Below are 23,978 nucleotides of genomic sequence, written 5' to 3' on the forward strand. Positions count from 1 at the left end.
GCGAGAATGCTCACTGCCCGTCTTTCTGCAGTCTCCAGTATCCGATGCAAGGAGCCTTGGGGGACGCGTTTCAGTTGAGTTGGGGAAATCAACTCCTTTACGCGTTTCCTCCCATACCCTTGATTCCTCGGGTTCTGAGGAAAATTCGCCAAAACCGGGCCCAAGTTATATTGGTCGCCCCGGATTGGCCAAGAAGGGTGTGGTATACAGATCTACTCCACCTCTCCTATCACCCGCCGCTCCTTCTCCCTCTTAGGGCAGACCTCCTCTCTCAGATGGAGGGGCAGATTCTACACCCCCACCTCCAGACATTGCACCTTCATGCCTGGAGATTGAACGGGGCAACCTGATTTCCTATTCTCTCACGCCTGATGTGGTGGATGTCATTTTGTCTGCCATCGTGACTCCACTAAGACGGTCTATTCATATAGATGGTCTAGGTTTGTTATTTGATGTGGTGAGAATGATATTGACCCATTGAGAGCCCATTTATCAGATGTGCTCCGGTTTGCTCTTTCTTTGGCGCAACAGGGGCTTGCAGTTGCCACGGTTAAGGGCTATCTTTCGGCGCTGTCGGCTTTTATTTGTTTGCCTGATCAGCCCTCTCTTTTTAAGTCTCCTGTAGTTTTGAGGTTTTTGTAGGGTCTTGTAAACAAGTTCCCTCCTACTCCTTTTATTGTACCTCAGTGGGACTTGAATCTTGTCTTGACTTTTCTGATGGGCTCTCCCTTTGAGCCTCTTCATAGATGTCCTATGAGGCTTTTAACCTTTAAGGCAGTTTTCCTAGTTGCAATTACCTCGGCAAGGAGGGTGAGTGAGCTTCAAGCTCTTAGTTCCAAGCCCCCGTTCCTGTCAATACATGCTGATCGGATGGTTCTAAGGACCAGGGCTGCTTTTCTTCCTAAGGTGGTGACTCCTTTCCACCTTAGTCAATCCATTACCCTCCCTACCTTTTATCCTCCCCCGCACCCTTCCAAGGAGGAAGAGAGGCTACACCGTCTGGACCCTAAGAGGGCGGTGTCTTTTTATTTGGACAGAACTAAAGACTGTCGCTTGGATGATCAACTCTTCATTGGCTTTGCTGGCTGCAAGAAGGGAAGAGCGGTCCATAAAAAGACTTTATCTAGATGGATCATTCTGTGTATTAAGATCTGCTACTCTTTGGCCGGTAAGGAACCTCCAGAGGGTATAAGGGCTCATTCAACTAGAGCTAAGTCGTCAACCTCAGCTTTGGCTAGAGGGGTTCCTTTTGAGGACATTTGTAGGGCGGCAACCTGGTCTTCCCTCCACACTTTCGCGAAGCATTACTGCTTGGATTCCGAAGTGAGGAGGGACGGTCACTTTGCGCACTCTGTCCTTCAGGATTTCCTTGTTTAGAAGAGTGGACACCCTCCTCCGGGAGTGGGGACTGCTGTGGGACTCTATTCCCAAGGTGAGGAATCCACACGGCAGATGTATCTATCAGAAGAACAAGTTACTTACCTTCGGTAACGCTTTTTCTGGTAGATACTATATCTGCCTGTGGATTCCTCACTGACCCACCCGCCTCCCCGTTGTCCACTCTTCTATGCCAGAGTTATTGTACTGTTATGTATATTTATTTTGATGTCAAGGAAATGTTTCAATTGCTTTCCTGCATTTGCTTTGCACTGTGTGTTTTGCCTTGACTATTTTGTACTGTGTATACTTTGTATATATCTACTGTCATTGGTCCGTCCGTGTGCCTCGATGGCACGGAAAAAAGGCGGAACTGATGTCATCACGCCGGCGTGGGCCTATTATAGGCGTCGGTGACATCAGCGGAGTCGCGAGCGGAGCCGTGTCTCTGTGACGTCCTATCCACGTCGGCGCGAGGCTACGAAAAGAATTTCCGAATGTTGCTGACGCAAGGGGGATATTCACAAGGTGAGGAATCCACAGGCAGATATAGTATCTACCAGAAAAAGCGTTACCGAAGGTAAGTAACTTGTTCTTTTGGAAGTTTCCTAGGTAATTTTAATATTTGTAGATTCATAGAGTCCTCCCTTTTTGAGGGAATGGTGGACTCAACCTGGATAGATTTACATGCAGGATCAGTGTAAAGCATGCCACCAAGGTTTGGTGGGTGAGACTCCTTTAAAAAGAGAAGTCTGCTGTTTTTTTTTCTTTTCGGTGTTCAAGGAACTCTAAGATCAGAACAGCTAAATTCTTCTAACCCCATTTCCCATTGCATATGATCTTGGAAGCTGAGTAAGACCATTGGGTTACAGTATTACTTCCTCCCCTTTGGATCTTCTATGTTTCAGTAAAATTAGCATGCCACATTCTGCTGAGACAAACCAAAGTTGGAATCCAATTTCATGTAGCTAATTAATTATAAATCATACAACGATGAGTCTCGATAATTTCCATTTCATCACTTATTTTAAATCTGCATCTGTTAGTGGTATCATACTTTGCAACATATTTTTCAAGAATTTATCTAAAAATAGGTGTCAGTAGTGTATGAGCTTTAATTGTGAAGTTCTGGTATTCCTCCCAGAGTTCTAGTTGCAATCTTTAAAAAAAAAAAAACTGCCAGGCTAGTTTACTTTAATTACTCTTAAATATAAACTGCTAAAACATTTAGTAAGCCCTTAACTATTGTACCTTTGTCCATCTTCAGAATCCTTACTTTAACCAAACTCATATATTCTAGATTCTCAAAACTGAAAATGTCTTAACACCTTGGCTGCTAGGCGTTTTCCCCCCCCTGTGCTGAAAATTGCCATTTTGCTGGTGTCATGACGAGCTCAGCTCGTCATCAGCACAGCTCAACTGTGCATCATGACGAGCTGAGCTCGTCATGAGCATCGAAAGGGTTAATCCTTCAGGCGTTTGTTCTCACTACATAAAGGAATCTGATCAGTCACGTCAAGAACACTACATGCAGATAGATTTTTTCCAAGAAAACTTTTTATTCCTCTGCCGAAATAACTGAACTTATTTGGTTTGCTCGTATATTGTTAAAAGCCTGAGACTGTTCTGTTCATTTCTGAATTCTTACTTGAATTTGAGGTTTTCCTCCAAGTTATTTCCTCCTTTGAAGGCCACCCTGCCCCCTACACCGCTTATCTATGCCTTAGTTTCGTTGGATATTCTGATGCCCCTTCCAGCTTTAGTTTTATGCTGCACGGTTGAGAAAATGGTCCACATTTTTCAGTAGAGGACTCGTCTTTCTCACTGTGTGCACTCCCCTACCCCCAGAAGAGAGACTGTAAGTTAGTAGAGAGGTTAAATGGCAAGAATATCATCTAACACTTTAGACTAATCCACAATTGTGCAATATTTAGAGATGTTGTACATACTTCAGTGTCCTCAAAAATCTATTTATCATTGTAAAAATTGTAAGGTGCCATCATACTGAAGTAAACGTTTTGCATTTTTTGATATCCCTGACAACAAACTATTATATTTATTCATAGAATGCTGATGTAATTTGCTGCACGTGTGTGGGAGCCGGTGATCCTAGACTTGCAAAAATGCAGTTTCGATCGATTTTGATTGATGAAAGTACACAAGCTACTGAGCCTGAATGTATGGTCCCAGTTGTTCTTGGAGCTAAACAGGTAGGTTGTTCATATGCCTGTAATCATTTAATGATTATATCTTTGAAGTATTTTACATACACATCTTTATGGGTTTTGCAGACTGAATATTTTTTTGATTCACATGGATTATTCCGCCATATTGTGGTTGACCAGTAGGTAGGTAAATCCACAGTCCCCCAATGTAAAATGTCCGCTCCAGAGCCTGTAGTGCATGGACACCATGTTCTGTTTTTTCTTTCGTCGGGTTCTGCAGTTTTGGGTCAAAGACAGCAAGATTCCAATAAAGACACAGACAAAGTGACAGATATCGTCAACTATGGAGAGACGCTGAAGAACCTCCCACCCCCCCCAAAAATCATTTTTATTTTTTATGGGCTTCATAGTCATCAGTGAATGTACAGCCGAGGCGGGAGGTGCATTTCGTCTACACTTGGTCTGCAAACGAATGTAAAACTGCACTTTTGAATTCTGTCCCAATAGACACCATGAGCTTGTACAGCAGAACAACCACTAAGTGTGCCTCCCAAAGGACCAGCAGACTGAAAGTTGTAAGGTGCATACCAAATTGCTCTTGAGAACCTTTAAGATGAGGTAAAAACACGAGTGGGTGCATTAGGCAATGGTGTTGCCCAATTGTCCCTTAAGACCCAAAAACTCTTCAGTGATGAGAAAAGTTAATAGTTAGAGGAGACCCAAGGAGACCTGGGTCTGACGTTGAAGAATTTATGTATTTTAAGGCACAGTTAAGGATGTGCCACAGGAGAGGAAGAAGCACCAAAAACCAAACTCTAATTGCCCATTTCCTGGGAGACTTTCACTCCTTGACTTAATTCTGAAAGGAGATCAGGGGGAGGGCCGGGGGGAGGAGAATCAGCTACAAATGGTGAGAAGATATTTTATTAGGTAAACCCAAAGAACATTCTGCTAGAGGTAAAACTGTGACTTCCGCCTTGTTAAACAATCCCAAGTGAAAAAAATGCTTCAGTCAAAAGGAACATTTGCCAATATATCCTACCATATGCTTTCAAAATTGTAAAAATTACAGCGTGATCCTGTGCGTGGACAGGACAAATCAGTGCTTATTATTTTAATGTAGATTCCCCTCCATGAGAACAAGGATTGCTGGGAAGCAAGTTTTCCTTTACTGGTATCCCTTGTGTAACTGATAAAACACTGTATTTGTTACTTGAATTTCATTTTAGAGAGGGCTTGTAATATCTTCTGTGACCCTTTGACAGTCAAACACTTTCTCAGAAAACCCAATTTCTCTTGTTTTCCACAGCTGATCCTGGTAGGCGATCACTGTCAGCTTGGTCCTGTTGTAATGTGTAAAAAAGCAGCAAAGGCTGGGCTTTCTCAGTCCCTCTTTGAAAGGCTTGTTGTCTTGGGAATCCGCCCAATTCGCCTTCAAGTTCAGTATCGTATGCATCCTGCGCTTAGTGCATTCCCATCAAACATTTTCTATGAAGGATCTCTTCAGAATGGAGTCACTGCAGGTATAGTATAATTTTAGGGATAAGCAGTAAATGTCAAAGCATTGAATGTCTACTTAATTTGTATATGTCTCTGACCTATAGCCCTTCGCATTCCTAACTTGTAGAATCCATGAGCGAGATGGTGAAAAGATTGAAAATAGCCGAGTGTTGGCAATGGTTAAAACACATTATATTGTAATATTTATAAAGCTCTTACAACTAATAAGTGGAGTGCTAAAACTCTTGCTTACATGGGTAGCACACTACACCGTGTATAGTGTCTTTGTTTTGATCCTGTGTGGGGGAGGTGTTTTTGTATCATGCACAAGTACCACCGAGCAGCGGTTATCGTGTAATAAGACACAGTGCTTAGCTGATAAAAGAGTGGGTGATAGGCAGGCAGCCTATGGATTTCAGCTTGCTGGCAGGTTTGAGCAGCTCTGCAGGTCCCTTTATGGTATTTTTTTATATATTCATAGTCCTCTTAACTGGTTACTGCACTGGGTTGTCCATACGGAAATATTTTCAATAAAGGTAATTTTCCTGAGCAGCAGCAGAATGTGGTAGATCTCTTCAGCTCTCCAGCATTGGATCATTAATAAATTCACATGCTTGAATTGTTCCCCGTCGTCCGGGTCGGAATCCCCGGTACATTAAGATAGCAGTATACAGTGTAAAATGGCCATAGGTCTGACAACATGTATATTTAATAGCATGTCCACATCATTTGAAAGAACCCAAACTACAGCCAATGAGGTGGAAGATTAAGCTCTCCTATTACCCTAGAGGCCACTCTACACCCTCAAATCAGAGGAATGCATGCTCACTGTCTGGGGAGGCTGACCCCACCCCATCTCCTGCTACTCTTTCTTCCCTCCTGCTCACGTCAAAATTCTTGTAGTCTGTGCACTTCAGAAAGTGGTATGCTGTGTGTGCAAATCCAAATAGGACTGACCCTGACCTTCATATTGAAGAGAGGCGTAAAAACAACCCATTTAGCTGCGAAACAATAATGCTTGTTTAGCTGCTCAAACGGGCATTGCAGGAAAAAAAAATGTTTTGCATTTGAACAAGCAATTTCACTCTTCTCCATGCCTGTCTGCCCAGACAATTCCAACTGCTACGGATTCCAAACTTAATGTCTTTACACTTCAAGCACTGACATATTTTTGATGAATTTACCAAGCATGCTCAGAGTATTAAGTAGTACAGGCATCTGTTTAACATGCACACATCTGACGCTGTTGCATTAATTATTAGTGCCTGCCAGCACCACGTCAATTAGCAGCAGTATGCAGACCATTCTACCTAGAAACCTTAGACCGAACACATCTTGAAGTGTGCCCCCTGCAGGAGCACACTCCTGTTGCATCAGTGTCTTGGTGTGGTTATCAACTGTATTTTCATTGACTGCCATCCTATCAATAATTAAGAAGCCATGCTCATCATCTGTGTATTTGGGGACGACTGAGTTCTTGTGGCAGATTCCTTATCCTGAATTGTTGATGGTGTGATCATGGATGGTAAAGATTACGTTTTTTGAAGGAGTAGATGGGAACATATCGGTGGTTATCCAGTGTTTGGGTATCTTTCATAGGTTTGCATGCTTGAATTATTCCCTGTCATGAGGTAACATAATCATCAGTATTTTATTAATGCTATAAGCTACAATGGCCCTGAAACATGTTTGAAATAGCCTATCTATGTCCTTTTAAAAGAAGGAGCAAATGCTGAGAAGCAACCAATCAGCTGCTAGCACCCTCTAGAACTCTCCCAGCAGAGGCAGTTTTCCTCAGATTTCCACTGCATGTTGTGTTTGAAGGGAGTCTCCCTGAGTTCTACTCCGTTTCTTCTTCAAACTTCCTACAGCAGGACTGATGAAAAAACATAGGCCTTTTCCACCCATCTAAGACCTGTGGCAGGATAAGAGTTCATATGGACGATCCACATAAGGACCGCATTTATTGCCTTCATCCCACCCATGAGGTGAGACGGTGCAAAACCTGTCGCACTTTCTCTTCCAGGACTGTCTGAGATAGAGAGGGGAGGCTACTTTTGTGGCACCAGTCCACTAAGCAACAAATGTCTTTTGATGAGGACAGTGCGGGCTCATCCAGGCCTCACAAGAGAGCCAGATCCCAGGACGACTACTCTGGAGAGGGCAGGAAACACCTCAAACCCTCCCAGGAGGGCAAGCCGTCTAAAAAGGAGTAGCGTCATTAAGTCTTCTTAGAGCCTGCGTCATCTGTTCCCACCACTCCTGTGAGAAAGGAAAAGGAACATCATAGAGCCTCTACAGATTTTGTGAGGCACAGACAAAAAAATGGTCAACGACGTCATAGACGACAACCCCTAGATCGTCAAGTACTACAGTCAGATCACCATGACTAGAAGTCTGCATCTTCTAGGCAGGTGCAGAATGTCTCTTGGTTGGGGTTTACACAATTCACTTATTGTGTTGAATATCCTGTTGATTAAGAGTTCTTTGGCACATGGTCATACTTAAGGGCACAAAATATATATTTTGTGTATTTCTGTGAAGGTTTTTCTCACATCACACAACTTACATTGCTTAAAGAGATTTGGAATTTGAAATCTAGGATTCCCTGTATCTTATGTATATTCCAACGAAAATCTGTCCGGTGGTGCTCTGAGCTCCTCCACCTGATTGACCGGACACCCTGTCACAAAATGAGGTTCTATTCGATGGCTAACTTCAATATTAGTTGCTGAAATGGAATACTGCTTGAATATCATTGGCTACCAAGGGTTCCCAGTCGGACTTCGGGGAGTAATTCAAGATAGGAATTTAAGAAAGATTCAATGCTGGAGAACTGTAGTCACGGGTAAAAAAAAATTCATGCCTAAAAGTGTTGATTATGCTACGATTAATTGACCATAGCAGATTTACTGGATGTGGAGGTTAACCATACCTTATTTACTGGAGTAACTTGTATACCATACTTCAGTATGCCTGTCGTGTTACTCTATCCTATTTTGCTTTCCCTTTACAAAGCTGCACCCTGTACCATTTAAACAAAATAAAAATTTAACCTCTCCCTCCTTTAGCTGATCGTGTGAAAAAAGGATTTGATTTCCAGTGGCCACAGCCAGACAAACCGATGTTCTTTTATGTGACTCAGGGGCAAGAAGAAATTGCAAGTTCAGGCACTTCTTATTTAAACAGGTAATTGCATTGATTGATAATCATTCAGGCGTCATAACAAACTATATCATTTGCTAGTGTGAACAGTGTGTTGTGAATAGTACCGTTAGTTGATTAGTATCCTAAATTGAAACTCCAGTTTGCCATTTCATATTGAAAGTCTGCTTTTGTGAACTCTTGGTCATATTTTAAAGAAACTTGGAAGTATTCTGAATGATTCTATTTTAGGAGAACCGAGGACCTTAATACATCCTTTTAATATTACCCACCTCCTCATCGCAACACTTTGCATTGTACTTAAACAGTAAATCGGAATCTTCACGGGATCACACTGAGAACAGAACATATGCCTGGTACCAGATAGGATTGGACTGACACCACTCAGCAGGTTGAAAGGGAAGTGTCAAGAGAAGGCGCTGAAACCAGTCCAACTATATAAGCATTTTGTTATAGGGAAAGCCCATTTGCGAGGTCGTTGATAGCAACACCAACAACAAAATGCTTTATTTACTCTTGCATGTGCTTAGTAATCCAGTTTAAAGTTTAAAGTCTGTTGTCTATCCTGGAATAGAACGCTGCGCCTAGTCCTATTGACCATCAGCAAAATAAAGTGTGGGTCATGTCTCATAATCCCTGCAGCATGGCAAAGAGAGTTTGATATATCTGCTACTCAGTGTGTGGAAGAGCTTCTCTGTCCTCTTGAGAGACTTTCTACTAGTGTGTGCCATCAAGCAAGTAGGAGTTCAGTATGTTCCTGGCCCAGATTATCTGATAGAAACATCTAGCTACAGATTCCTTACCTTTGAATTTTCCAGGGGTCAGACTAGATAGATTTTTCTTCAAGCAATACCTCTGTGCACCAGTAGGTGGCATCAGTTGGCTCGGCGTGACATCGTTTGTGCAGAAGTGACGTCCGAGTCACCTATATAGACGCCACCATGGCGTGCTGATATCTGTTCTTTCCGCACAAGTCAAGCGCTGATCCTTGGAGAGCTATCCTCTCACTTTTAACAGGATTTTTCAACCTTTTAGGTGTGTAGGAAGTCCTGTTGCGGAAGACTTCAGTATTCAAGCTGTGCGGTACCTGCCCCGTGCGATATCTGTGACCAATCCACATTTGGTTAATTTGTGAGATCTGGAGCGCGACCACAACTCCAATCCTTCACGGTCCTGGTCGGGAGGAAGGTCCCTGCGTCGCTCCAGGAGTACCAAGTCCTCTTCGCCCCACTCAAAATCATTGGGATATTCAGGTAAGTCACAAAAAAACACAAGGACTTCTCCCTGTCCATTGGTTGACGCAACGGAGGAACCTTGACGTTCAAAGCCTTGTTCACTGGAACCTGATCAGCTTCACGCCTCCCTGATTTTCCTGGAGCTGGAGCGACCTCCGCTGAAATTAAAGAATTTTATGAGGCCGTACGCCTCATTTTTGAGTGGCCTGACCCCTTGGGCGTGCCTTCGGGCCCGATGAGGTCAGAAGGTGGCCTATCAGGTTACACATCGGCGGCTCCAGCCCGGGCGCCTATGCCCGGTATGGATCTGGACAGGTGCTGATTATGCCATTGCGACCTTCCCCGACACTGATGCTACTGACATTGCCAACGGCGTCGACCCCATTCTGATTCCCGACGACCCGTAGCTGGTACCATGTTGATGACGCAGATTCTAGCGCCAATAGGACCTACAGGGCCTAGGTCTCTTCCTGAGGCTTATTGTGAAAGGCTAGGAGTGGGAAAAGATTGGGACAGGTCGCTGGACCCTCTAATATACCAGCCTTATGAGGAAATAGACTGGTATGTGGAATTGGGTGAGGGCAGCTGTTAGACCTGCCAGCCCTTTGGGTGGTCCCTCCTATTTATTTATTTATTTATTTTTGTCCCCTTTTCGCCCCTCAATCTCTTTATTTTTGATGTCTACTGGACTTTTCAGGTGTGGACCTAGGGGTTAGGTGCTCTTTGCCCTCATAGTCTCTTTCCTGAGGCCTAGGGGCCTTCCTGACTGGAATTAACAAGACCCACAAAATGGTGGCTAGTAACTGCCATAACTGTAATTTCGGGAAAAAGGCCCTTAGGATAGTATAGGGATGCTCTAGAACCTTCTAGCTGGTTCTAGTAGCCTGAGGCCTGCCTATATAAAGGCCAGAGGGTGGGCGGACATTGTGTGATCACCAGAGAGTTGAGGAGTGAGGCAGTGGTGGGGAGGTGGGCGCGCTAGAAGTGGTTAGTTCCTGTTAAAAGTGAACAGTCACTGCTTGAGGACGTTCCCCCCTTAGCCTTTGACCGAGCCCTGTTATTGGTCTATGGACATTGTTCGCCAAAACACCTAAAGAGATTCCTGTGAGAGGCGACATTGAATTCCCCCCTTCTCATCACCAAGACAACACCTGCCGTCTGTGACTGGCCCTCTACGATTCCCCTTACCGGCACTTGAAAGCGCAGCTGGAGGTGTCCCTCTTAGCGCTGGGTGAACCTGGAAGTGAGGGAAGTGCCTGCGGAAGTGGCGCGATATTGCGCAGGTCTGCTGTGGGAGATCCGGGTGAGGAGAGAAGCGTCGGAGAAGGTGGCTCGATTCCGTGCAGGCCTGTTGTGAGGTTCCGCCTGCTTGAAGGAAGAGGGGCGGAGCGCCGACGGAGAAGCGTTGGCTGGTGCGCAGGCCCGAAGAGGAATTTCCGTCCATCTGAGGGAAGAAGAGGGGCGGCAACAAGCTGAACCACTGCTCTCTCGCGCCTGCCCAGTGGCGCTGATGTGAGGAGAGAAGCGTCGGAGGAGGTGTCTTGAGGAACCCGCATCGCCGTTAGCTCAGTGAGGCCTCCCCCTCGGTGCCGGCTTGGACTTCGCTTGGCCTGGCCCACGAGGGAGGCGCTGCGGGGAGAAGACGACTGTTGACGAGTGCCGGTTAGCGGGAACAGTACAGTGCCCCGCTGGCCTCAAGTAAGGTGGAAACTGGGGGCTATTGTGGGGCCGTGGGTTAATAAAACCAGGTCCCATGAGGGAGATCTCTCTTTTCTACAGTTATTAAAATTGGAAGTACAGGTCTGAAAAGACTGGGGAGTCTGAGACTAAGAAGTCACCAGGACTAGTGTTGAGGGGAAACCAGTAAAGAAAAGGAGAGTGACTGAACTCTCTTCAGGCTGAATAAGACGGAGATTGTTGTTTAACCTTTTTCTTTCAGTGGTGGAAGGGGAAGGAAACTACGGCATGTCTTCTGTCAATCCTCTGAATTAATCTGATTAAGCTGAATGTAATGTTTAATCTTTCATCTGAAACCCTGTGGTTACACACCTGTGCCTTGAAAAGCGTTAAACTCTGTTTTTGCAGCGTGAATCTTTCTGGATTCACTATGCTGTGCATATTCCGCGGTCTTGTGGTTGGGTCCGGATTCATAGTCTTTTCTTTGGTTTTTTTTTTTTTTCGTCGCCCAGGTGGGCGTCGGCGTCACCCCTCCTTGGGTGTATTTCCGGTGACGTCGGCATGCTTCCTGCGGAAGCTCCCACCCTTGGGCGCCATCTTCAGATTCTTTTTTCCGCGGTCGGGTCTGGATCGTTCCCGTTAGGCTCCAGACATTTTTGGAGAAAGTACTAGAAAAAGATTGAAATTGGAGAAGATATCCAAAGAAGACGACTACAGAAGACTTCGCCGACCACTGACGAGCGAAAGGAAGGAGAAATCATCGAGAACTTCGACGATCGTCGACGTCCACGCGGTCAGGGAGGCCTCACACTCGATGATGGACAACACGCCGTTCAAGTTCTGCCCTAACTGCCGCCATAAGTACGCGCAGAAAGACAAACATCCGGTTTGCAACCTTTGCCTACCGGTAGACCACAGAAGCGAGGACTGCAACGCCTGCTCCGCCTGCTCCGCCTTCGCCCCGAAGACCCTTCGTGTGAGGAAGAGCCAGAGGGTAGCGCACGCCACCCTCCAAGGAAAAGCCCCGACACCATCGCTGTACGAGCTGGGGATGTCCTCGGAGGAAGAGGACAACGCTGCCGCCAAAGACGACAGCTACACGGTCGTAGAGACCGATTACACGAAGACATCTGATAAGGTAGGTGACTCGTCGTTCCCCAAGAACACGAGAGACTCGGAGTCTCAAAAACGAGGGCCAGACCCCGAAAGCGCCGCGCAGAGACATCTGCCGTCCGCGGCTACCCACAGGCCCAGCGCATCCTGTGAGAAGGAGTCCCTGGTGCCGAGAGCTGTTGAACAGCAGAAGTCGTCGAAGATCGTCTCCGAAAAGGACCGATCGACGTCGAGGGAGAAAGACCCTAAAGCCCCGACGCCGTCCAGGGACCCGAAACCCAGTTCGACGTCCAAGTCCTCTGCACCGAAAATCTCACCGCCGAGCCAGGCGACGAAGAGAGGGGCCGAACAATCCGGCGCAGACAACGCGGCCGAGATGGAAAAGAAAAGACGGCGACTAGAAGCCGAAATGGAAAACATCTTGCAGCGGAAAAAAGATTTCGACGCCAAGATGAGAGCCTTCACGATTCCCCACAAGACCAAGCAACCCGTGCTAGAACTGGTCGAGGAGGAAGACTAACACGTCGAGGGACATGAGCCTGGCGCCGAAATGGTCGATGACCAGGAAGAGGACGAGAATCCCTACGAGAGTTACAGCTATGAGGAGGAAGAGGACAGCAGGTTGGACGCCGAGTCGGCCACCTCTGACCCACAGGAGGAGGATTACCTGGATGTCGACACCGAGAGCCCGGAAGAGGCGGTCGACACATACCCCTCGAGGTCATCGCGGCCGGACGACATCGGGGCCTACAACTCGGTGATAAGGTCTGCGGCAGCAGCTTTCAGAACTCAAGCTCGACGAGGAGAAGCAGAAAGCGGACTTTCTTCACAAGACGTTACTCCCCACGCAAACAAGGAGCCAGTATCTACCTATGCTCGACAGCGTCTTGGCGCAGGGGATGGAAGCATTCAGGGAGCCCGCAACATGAAAGGCAGTCACTCCCAGAACGGAAAAGAAGTACAAGCATTCATCAAAGGACCCAGCCTACATTCGAGGCGTGGTCTCAGCTGACTCCATCATCACGGCCACAGCAAGGAAGAGGGCTAACGTGGCCACTACTTCTGGACCACCTCCTGATAAGGAGAGCAAAAGGATGGACTTAGTGGGCAGAAGGATCGAACGGAATGCCGCGACCCAATGGCGCATGGCTAATTCCAATGCCCTCAAAGCAGGCACATGTATCAGATCATGGAGGAGCTAGGAAAACTGGTGAAAGACCTGCCCCAGGAGGCCAGGCAGAAGGCCGAGAATCTGGTGGAAGACGGGAAGAATGCGGCAAATTGTTGCCTCAAGACGGCCCTAGATGGAGCAGACACCTCCAGCAGGCTCATGATGATGGGTGTCACGGAAAGAAGACACGCATGGCTCAGAATCCCGGGCTTCAAGCCAGAGGTGCAACAAAGGATCATGAACACTCCATTCAACGGCGAGACGCTGTTCGGGACAACAGTTGACGAAAAACTCAGTCAACTAAAGAAAGACAATGAAACTGCACGATCCATGGGAGCTTTGCAGTTCAGAGGCAACAAGAGGGGCACTCAGTCACGGAGGCCCGGCGGAAGAGGTGGAAACCAGCCAGGTACTTCACACCAGGCTTTCCAACAGACGCACTAGGCGGACTCGCAGGCTCAACCGAGTCAGCAGAAGCAGTCCTGGCAATACCAGTCAAGGGGCCAGTCCTTTCGAGGGAGAGGAAATGTACGAGGACAGCATAAAAGAGGGGGCCAGCAGCCCGCCTCTAAATGACTTTGAAGACATCCGTGTGCCCGCCCACAGAAAAGATCCCAGGGGGCAGCACGTACAAAGGGGTCAGGACAAAATGGACAACTACCACCACATAACACCAGTGGGTGGAAGATTAAGATTCTACCTCCAGGAATGGAGAGAGATCACATCAGACAAATGGATACTAAACATCATCCAATTCGGCTACTGCATAGAATTGGAAGGGAGGCCAGCAAGCAGGAGACCAAGGAGAAAGCCACTAGAAAACGACCAGCTACAGCGGCTTCAGGAAGAAGCAAAAGAGCTCCTACAAAAGAAGGCCATAGAACGGGTTCCCTTCAAAGAAAGAAACAGGGGAATATACTCAACGTATTTCCTCGTGCCAAAGGTCGACGAGACAATGAGACCTATTCTGGACCTCAGGTTCCTGAACACATTCATAAGAACACAAAAATTCAAAATGACCTCCCTGCAGGAGGTGCTACCGCAATTGCAGATTGGAGACTTCATGGTCACGATAGACCTCAAGGACGCCTACCTGCACATACCAATGAACGTAAAGCACAAACATATGCTCAGGTTCACGGTCGGAGAAAGCCACTACTAGTTCACAACACTAGCCTTCGGCCTAAAATCAGCACCGAGGGTCTTCACAAAGTGCCTCGCTGCAGTCGCAGCGCACTTACGAAGGCAGGGAATACACGTATACCCTTACCTGGACGACTGGTTAGTGAAAGCAAACTCGTACCAGAAATGCAGGAAAGACGCACATACAGTGACGAGCACGCTGATGAACCTGGGGTTCTCCATCCATTGGAAAAAATCGTCAATGGAACCGGAACAAGTAAAGATCTTCCTGGGGGCACAGATCAACACCTTACAGGGCAGGGTGTTCCCCAGCGACGCGAGGGCCCCGGGTGAGGGAAACTCGCCTCTACCGGAAGGGACAAGCTCGGACAGTGAGGACTGCGAGCAAGATCTTTGGCATGATGGCATCATGCATCCACCTGGTACCAGATGTACGACTTCACATGAGACCCATCCAAGAATGGCTCCAGGAACAATGGTCACAAGCTTCAGGAAGTTGGGAGGATCTAGTGGTTGTGACGCACGCAGTGCAGAAGGAAATGGCATGGTGGACCATGGAGAACATAACAAAGGGAAAGCCTCTAACACCCCCAACACCAACAGTGACCATCACCACAGACGCCTCCCTGAAGGGATGGGGCGCTCACATGGAGGAGCTCAAAGTGAGGGGTCTGTGGACACCAACAGATGCGACAAAGCACATCAATTACCTAGAATTGAAAACAATCTTCCTTGCACTGAAAGCCTTCCAAACAAGACTGTACAAGCACAGGGTGTTACTGCAGACAGACAACACCACAGCGATGTTCTACATCAACAAGCAGGGTGGAACACAGTCAACAATGCTTTCGACACTGGCGCAGGAGATATGGCGATGGGCCATCCCCCTCAGGATAGACCTACTGGCCATACACCTACCGGGGAAGAAGAACATTCAGGCAGACTGGCTCAGCAGACAGACATCGACATCCCACGAGTGGGAGCTCAATGCTCAGGAGACGAAGTGGTTGTTCAACACGTGGGGAACGCCATCAGTGGACCTGTTTGCAACACGCCAGAATGCCAAATGCCAAAGCTTCGCATCCAGACAACCCGAAGAGGGGTCCCTTGGGAATGCCCTATGGATATATTGGTGCAGGACATTTGCATACGCTTTTCCCCCCGATACCACTGATACACAGAGTACTGAGCAAGTGCAGAGCGAGCAACATGACCCTGATACTGGTCGCACCACAGTGGGCCAGACAGACATGGTACTCGCAGATCATGGAGATGGCACAGAGTGCACCCCACAGATTCGGCAGAAGAAAAGACCTGCTCTCCATGCACAACGGAGAGGTACTGCACCCAGAGCCAGAGAGCCTGAGCCTAGTGGCGTGGCTCCTGAGGACATAGAATTCGCACACTTGAGGCTGCCAGAGAGCACCCTCAGGGTCCTTCGGGAGGCACGAAGGCCCAGCACACGGAAGTGCTACGTGGCAAAGTGGAAGAGATTCACAATATGGTGCAGGAAGGAAAGACTTCACAATAAAATGAAGGACTCCACAGTGCTAAAATACCTCACTCACTTACTGGAGAAAAAACTCAGCTCGTCCTCCTTAAGAGTCCACTTGGCAGCGATAGTCGCCTACACAAGGGGTGAGATGGGCAGGAGTTTCTTCACGTCACAGGTTGTGAAGAGATTCCTGGAAGGAGTGAAGAGGATCGCACCACCCAAGCGCGTGCCGCCACCGGCATGGAACTTGAACATAGTCCTGACGGAACTCATGAAGGAGCCCTTTGAACCACTCCACAAGGCCTCACTAGAAATGCTGACCATGAAGACAGCTTTCTTGGTTGCAATAACGTCCTTACGCAGAGTAAGCGAACTTCAAGCGCTAACGCTGCAGGAACCATACATACAAATACACAATGACCGGGTTGTGATGAGGACCGACCCACACTTCTTGCCAAAGGTGGTGTCCAAATTCCACGTGAACCAGTCCATACAGATACCAAGTTTTTTCCAAAAACCAACAAATGGCGCAGAGCGAGCCCTACACACCCTAGACGCCAGAAGGGCGGTCATGCACTATATCGAGAGGACAAAGGGACACGGGAAGACAAAGCAGTTCTTCGTGTCATTCGCCAACAGTTTCATGGGAACGGCTGTAACCAAGAACACTATTGCACGATGGATCGCGCAAACAATCCAACTCTGCCACAAACGGGCAGGACAAGAACTAGCAGAGGGGCCACGTGCCCACTCCACTAGGAAAAAAGGTGCTACAATAGCCTTCCTGGCTAATACACCCATACAAGACATATGCCTGGCGGCAACATGGGCTTCGGTGCACACATTCACGAAGCACTACTGCGTGGATGTTCAGATGAACAAAGAAGCACAAGTCGGACAAAAGGTGCTCCAGCACATATTCAAAAACCAAAGCTCATCTTCCACCCAGCCGCCACAGAAATGAGAAACCGCTACAAAATCTATGCACAGCATAGTGAATCCAGAAAGATTCACGCTGCAAAACGAATAGTTTCTTACCTGTCGGTGTAGTTTTGCAGCTTGATGATCTTTCTGGATTCACCAATTCAACCCACCCACCTCCGCCAGAAAGATGAGGCTGAAGAGGAAAGAGGTGGTCAAAAAAAAAAAGCAGAAATTACTTTATATACAAAGCGGTTAAAAGAAGTTTCACCCACATAGAACATGCAATCACTTCGGAGACGAAAGAAACACAGAAAAAAGAATCGGAAGATGGCGCCCAAGGGTGGGAGCTTCCGCAGGAAGCATGCCGACGTCACCGGAAATACACCCAAGGAGGGGTGACGCCGACGCCCACCTGGGCGACGAAAAAAAAAAAACAACAAAGAAAAGACTACGAATCCGCCGGACCCAACCACAAGACCGCGGAATATGCACAGCATAGTGAATCCAGAAAGATCATCAAGCTGCAAAACTACACCGACAGGTAAGAAACTATTATCCAGTATTGGGGTATCTTTCATAGATTCACATGCCTGAATCATTCCCCGTCGTCGAGGCGGGAGTCCCACGGTAAATTATATATATATAGCAGTGCCTAAAACCATTAGTAGTAGGCTAAAAAAGGATATAGGCCCAACTAGGCCCAAAACTTAGCAGCCTATCTACCTCATTATGTAAAAAGAACTGAAAATGTAGCCTTAGCCAATCAGCTACCAAAGTACCAGACCAGTTTTAGGAGGCCGGGGTGTCCCCAGAGAGTTAGGTAACGATATTCTGTGAATTGATTGCTGGAGAATTAACTTATGTAAAAGTGCAAATGGAAAAATATTTGATTTGAGCAATAACCAAGTTGACACACAGGAAAAATAAGATAAATAATATTATTTTTATAAACGGCTCATTTTCCTAAAAAGAAGTGGTGTAGCGTAATTTTTGAGTGGATGGATGCTGCGTTAGTGTGAGGGTGCGACGCAAGCTTAACACTTTTGCCTTTGGGTTTGACCTTCCAACTTGTGCCAAGCTACCCTATGTGACTTGGAGCCCCCAGGTCCAACAGCAGCGTACTGCATACTTCTCCAGATACTGGCATGCTTTCTCATCCTACCATGGCTACGGAGGAGGGAGCATCTTATGCTATGGTGGCGCAGAGGGCCTTTACCTTCAGCTTCCTTTAGTGGAGGTTAAGACTAACCTTTTGACATGGGTGCTATAGCCAGGAGTTTCCTCTTTGGAACACTTGCTCTCATTTAATGAGGCACTCACGGACATCCTTTTGAGAACATGGTCCAAGCCCAGCACAGGGGATCCTGTGAATAGGATAGCGCCAAGAAGCCGCTGGTATACGTGCGCTTAAGAAATACTTTCAAACTCAAACTCAAACTCCGCCATCACCAAAACTTCTTAACTACAAACCCCACCCAGGAGAGTTTGATATTCCAAGCCTCTACATCCCATGGCACATTCCATTCTACTCCCCCAGACAGGGAATCCAAGAGGCTGGACAGTTGGGACAAGAAAAAGGGTTCTTCCGCCAGCTTTGCATTCCAGTCTGTAAACACCCCATGCTTATTGGGCCGTTATTCCCAATCTCTGTGGGGAAACTGTTGAACAAGTGCTGCCACAGGTGCGGGAGGAGGCCCGGCCCATCCTTTCCCAAGCAGTATCAGATGGGAGAGATGCAGCAAAGTTCGTCATTATGTGTGGTTTAGACGCGACCGACTCGCTGGGCAGAGAGATTTCATCAATGGTGGCTATTATATGCCACACCTGGCAGAGAACATCTGGCTTTTTGTGGAATGTCCAGGCCTTGCTCATGGACATGCCCTTTAATGGCACCTGTCTCTTTGGCGACAAGGCAGACACGACAGGAGCGCTTTAAGGACTCATGGACTACGGCCAAGTCCTTGGCCATCTTAATGGCCGCATGTTCCCAGTCTGCCTTTCGTGGGTATGGATGTTGTTTTCAGCGTGCTAGCCGTATCCCAGCCACTTAGCAGTGCAAGTTCCTTAACCCCTGTGTGGCCGAGGGCACGGTTAATTCTGACCACGTGGGTTGGACAGCCTGAAGACCGGTCAAGTCACCACCACCCCGGCAGCTTCAGCCTACAAACACTCTCTCTCGCCCTTCCAGATCATGGGCATCCAGTCATGGCAGGATGATCTCCACTACTGGCAATGCATTACATTAAAAAGGTGGGTTCTCCAGATAGTCCAGAGAGACTACTCCCTCCCCTTTAAGACCACCCCTTCCGCCATGTCTCCGTCCTACGACTGGCTGACAGAGGATCATTTGACTTTGCTCCAGGAGGAAATCATGACTCTTGGCCAAGGAAGCTATAGAGAGGGTTCCGGTGCCAGAAATTATTTCTGCTACTTTCTGGTCCAGAAAAAGGACAAGGGCCTTTGTCCTATCCTAGAGCCACGAGCCCTCAACCACTTACTCAACAAGCATTTACAATGCAACGGTCTCGCCTTGGCAAAAGTTAGAGCTATTGACATTGTAAATGACAACATTTTTATTTATGTGTTGGTTTTGAAAACAGAAAAATAAATGGCATTGTCATTTACAACGCCAATAGCTTAATCTCTCGCAAATGCGATACCTATTGCATTTGCACCCACACACACACACAGAGCAACCCACAGAGCCACATGCACCCACACAGCCACACACAGACAGAGCCACACACACAGAACCACACACACACACACAGAACCACACACACACACACACACACACACATACACAGACACACAGAACCACACACACACACACACACACACAGAACCACACACACACATACACACAGAACCACACACACACACACACAGAACCACACACACACACAGAACCACACACACACAACCACACACACACAGAACCACACATACACACAGAACCCCACACACACACAGAACCCCCCCACACACACAGAACCCCACACACACACAGAACCCCACACACACACACAGGACCCCCCCACACACACACACACACACAGAACCCCCCACACACAGAACCCCCCCCCCCCCCACACAGAACCCCCCCCACACACAGAACCCCCCCCACACACAGAACCCCCCCACACACACAGAACCCCCCCCACACACAGAACCCCCCACACACACAGAACCCCCCCCACACACAGAACCCCCCACACACAGAACCCCCCCCACACACAGAACCCCCCACACACACAGAACCCCCCACACACACAGAACCCCCCACACACACAGAACCCCCCCCACACACACAGAACCCCACACACACACACAGAACCCCCCACACACACAGAACCCCACACACACACAGATAGAACCCCACACACGCACACAGATAGAACCCCACACCACACACACACACACAGTTAGAACCCCACACACACACACACACAGATAGAACCCCACACACATAGAACCCCACACACATAGAACCCCACACACACACAGATAGAACCCCACAACCCCACGCACACAGACAGAACCCCACGCACACAGACAGAACCCCACGCACACAGACAGAACCCCACGCACACAGACAGAACCCCACGCACACAGACAGAACCCCACGCACACAGACAGAACCCCACGCACACAGACAGAACCCCACGCACACACAGAACCCCGCGCACACACAGAACCCCGCGCACACACAGAACCCCACGCACACACAGAACCCCACGCACACACAGAACCCCACGCACACATAGAGCTCTCAGGCATGCTATCATTACCACTCAGCCACCTCTGGAACTCACTCCTAAACCTAAAGGCAGCTCAGTTTGCAGTAGTTGCTATACAAGATTCATATGTTAAACGAAAAACAAAACTTCAGAAACACATCATCTGGGAAAAGAAATCACTCTCAGGAAATAGGAGTCCACATACCATGCATTTTGCAGTAAAGCGTGAAAGCATCACCGACTTGAATGAACATAAGGGTTGTTGCACATATTGTTGAGAAAGAAGTCATTTTCTTTCCTTTGAAACACAAGGGCCTTAAAGAAAGGCCCACTTTCAAAGTTTGTTTTTAATTTAAAAACTGTTGGTGCTAACCACCACCATCCCCCATAAAGCTGTCTCACTCACTTTCACACTCCCATATTCTCTCTCTCTCTCTCTCTCTCTCTCTCTCTCTGTCTCTCTCTCTCTCTCTCTCTCTCTCTGTCTCTCTGTCTCTCTGTCTCTCTGTCTCTCTGTCTCTCTGTCTCTCTGTCTCTCTGTCTCTCTGTCTCTCTGTCTCTGTCTCTGTCTCTGTCTCTCTCTGTCTCTCTCTCCTTCCTCTGTCTCTCTCTCTCTCCTTCCTCTGTCTCTCTCTCTCCTTCCTCTGTCTCTCTCTCTCTCTCTCTCTCTCTCTCTCCTCTGTCTCTCTCTCCTCTGTCTCTTTATCCCTGATTGCAATGACAGGCAGCCCAATACGTTTTAATAAATAAGACAGCACAAGTTCTGTAGTAGGGGATCTCTGTGAATAGTCCCGCCCATGTGCGTGGACCCCGGAGCAATCAAAAATAATCTCAAGGTGTCGAAAAATGCTGAACTGCGCAGACACTTAAGAGAGAATTAAAGACAGATAATGCAGCCTATAAAACTAGGCTACACTGTCCAGTACTTCAACTAGAAATTCCACCAAAAATCCACAAACAGCAAAGTCTGTCCAGATTTCCCTTGCCTCAGCAGCAAAAACCCCTCTGGAATGATAGAGAGGAAGACCTGGACAGACAAGCACTATAGGCTGCCATTATGTGGCTCAAACAGGATACTGTGCCTTTAAGAAAACTTTCCAGAACTTCACAGTATCCCAGAATGCACTGCAGGTCCCTTTTACTTTCAGTTCTTTATTCCGGCTCCTGCTAACAGGACCCTGGAGCATTGAGCTCTCCCTTTTTCAAGGGTTTATTGGAATTTTGTGCACTTTTGGTGTTTTAAAAGTGTTTCATTTTGTGTGCTTGGTGTTTTTCTTCACTTCTGTGTATTTATTCAGGCTTTTTAGGGCTCTAAAATGCCTGCTCTCTTCGACAAGTGCCCAGAATGTGGAAGGAAGAAGTCCAAGTCGGATCCACACGACGTCTGCATCCTCTGTCTCCCTGCTGCACATGCCCCTGAAGAATGTGACATCTGCCAGACCTTTTCAGCAAGGACCCTGAGGGAAAGGCTGAAAAGCAGGCTTCAAGGCCTAGAGGAGAGACGACTGCTGGCTGCAGGTGGGTCTGGGCAGGCTGGGAAGGCTCCCTCTGCCTCTGCTGAGGCCTCTGGGGGGCTCTCCAGAGGCAGGAAGCCCAGCAAAAGGTCCCGGTCTCCGTCGACGTCGATTGGATCGACGACGTCGAGAGGGATGACGACGGTGTGTTCCCCATCTCCCCGGGGCTCCGGGTCGAGACGGCATGAAGGATCGACGTCGAAGGGCCTGGGTAGGCCGCCGTCGAGATCACCGTCGACGGATTCTTCGTCGTCGTCAGCGTCGAGCCATCGACGTCGAAGAAAGAGCGGCAGGCGTTGGCGCCCGCCGTCGAGGCGATACCGCCAGTCGCCGTCGAGAAGACGGACGGCGTCGAGGGGCTCCTCAACGTCGAGGACCTCGAGAAAGCGGTCAACGTCGAAAAGGAGTCGACGCTCGTCGTCGAGGACTGAACGTTCGACGTCGCGGAGGCGGCGTTCGGCGTCGAGGAAGAAGCACTCAATGTCGCGGAGGCGGCGTTCGACGCCGGAGTCACGGAGGTGACGTTCGACGCCGGAGAAGCGACGCTCGGCGTCGAGAAGGAAGAGATCAGAATTGGAGACTTTCCAACTCTCCTAAGCGGCGCAGAAGGAGTTCTGGCGCCAGAAGTCACGCTGGATCTGGGGTGGACGCCGGAGACGGCGATCACCGACTGGACGGGCTGGTTCGCAGTCCCCTCCCCCGAAGAAGTCACCAGGCTTGGTGTACTCGGTGGTTTATACACCACCTCGGCCGAAGACGCCCCCACCTCCTCTACCTCTACCTAAGGAGACTCCTCCCAACAATCCTCCTCTTCCACCGCTTTCGCCATCACGGCCACCACCACCTCCGCCTCGGTCCGTCCCTCGGCCGGAGGTACCTCCTGTTGTTCCGCCGAGGTCAGTGTCGCTGCCTCCTCTCCCTACACCACCTAAGGGGACGCCTAAGCCGAACACCCAGGATAGGCCACAGAAGACGCCTCCGCGGAGACCTGTGGAGCGTCCACGAACTGGGAGGTCGCGATCTCGTTCCAGGAGGAGGGAGCGATCGCGGAGTCAAACAGGTCATCCACGCGGTCGAGACGACGCCACAGGAGGCGCACGTCCCGTTCGCATACGGGGTCTTCAGAGACCAGGGACTATTCACCGACGTTGTCGGGGTCGCCGGAGACAAGGGTGTCACCGGTTGACGATCTTGTGTCCTTCCATGATGTCTTGTTGAGGGGTGCCGCGAAGTTGGGCATCTCGTTGATGGTGCTCACGCCCAAAACATCGGTGATCTTCGAGACGCTGCACCAGAAACATCTGTCACGGCCATTACTACCACTGGTGCCGGGCCTGGAGGATTCGGCCATGGACCGGTTTCTCACCCCGGCGGTGACTAAGGCAGCCCCCTCGAGACTCCAGAAGAAATACCGGGCTCCCGACTCGGATCCGGCTTTTCTGAGGGTGGACCCTCCGCCAGACTCGGTGATAGTGAGGGCGGCTCGGAAGCAGCATGCCACCACTCCGTCATCCACAATCCCACCAGATAAGGAATCTAGATGGCTGTATTCGGCGGGGAGGAAGGTTTGTGGGACATCGGTGACTTCCATGAAAGCGGCGAGTGCCACAGCCTTGTTAGGGTGGTATGACCGAGCCCTCTGGGAATCCCTCCAGCAGTTTGTAGAACACCTGCCTCGTGAAGAGAGATTTCCAAGAGATGTTGAATGAGGGGATGTTGGTGGCGAATCAGGTCATCAGTGCTGCAGCCGATTCTTCCC

The 23,978-nt window shown here is 48.6% G+C and overlaps 1 protein-coding gene across 3 annotated transcripts in view; it reads left to right on the forward strand.

Annotated features, from left to right (window-relative positions):
- The window catches only part of UPF1 (UPF1 RNA helicase and ATPase), a 382,560-nt gene that overhangs the window by 205,713 nt on the left and 152,869 nt on the right, over positions 1-23,978 (forward strand). For all 3 annotated transcript variants that reach the window (XM_086947036.1, XM_086947037.1, XM_086947035.1), the window contains exons 14-16: positions 3,444-3,587; positions 4,852-5,065; positions 8,114-8,231. In XM_086947036.1, coding sequence (XP_086803162.1) covers positions 3,444-3,587; positions 4,852-5,065; positions 8,114-8,231 — 476 coding nt within the window. The remainder of the gene's footprint in view (positions 1-3,443; positions 3,588-4,851; positions 5,066-8,113; positions 8,232-23,978) is intronic.

Source organism: Lissotriton vulgaris, chromosome 12 (assembly GCF_964263255.1).
Source record: "Lissotriton vulgaris chromosome 12, aLisVul1.2, whole genome shotgun sequence".
In the NCBI taxonomy this organism is placed as follows: Eukaryota; Metazoa; Chordata; class Amphibia; order Caudata; family Salamandridae; genus Lissotriton; species Lissotriton vulgaris.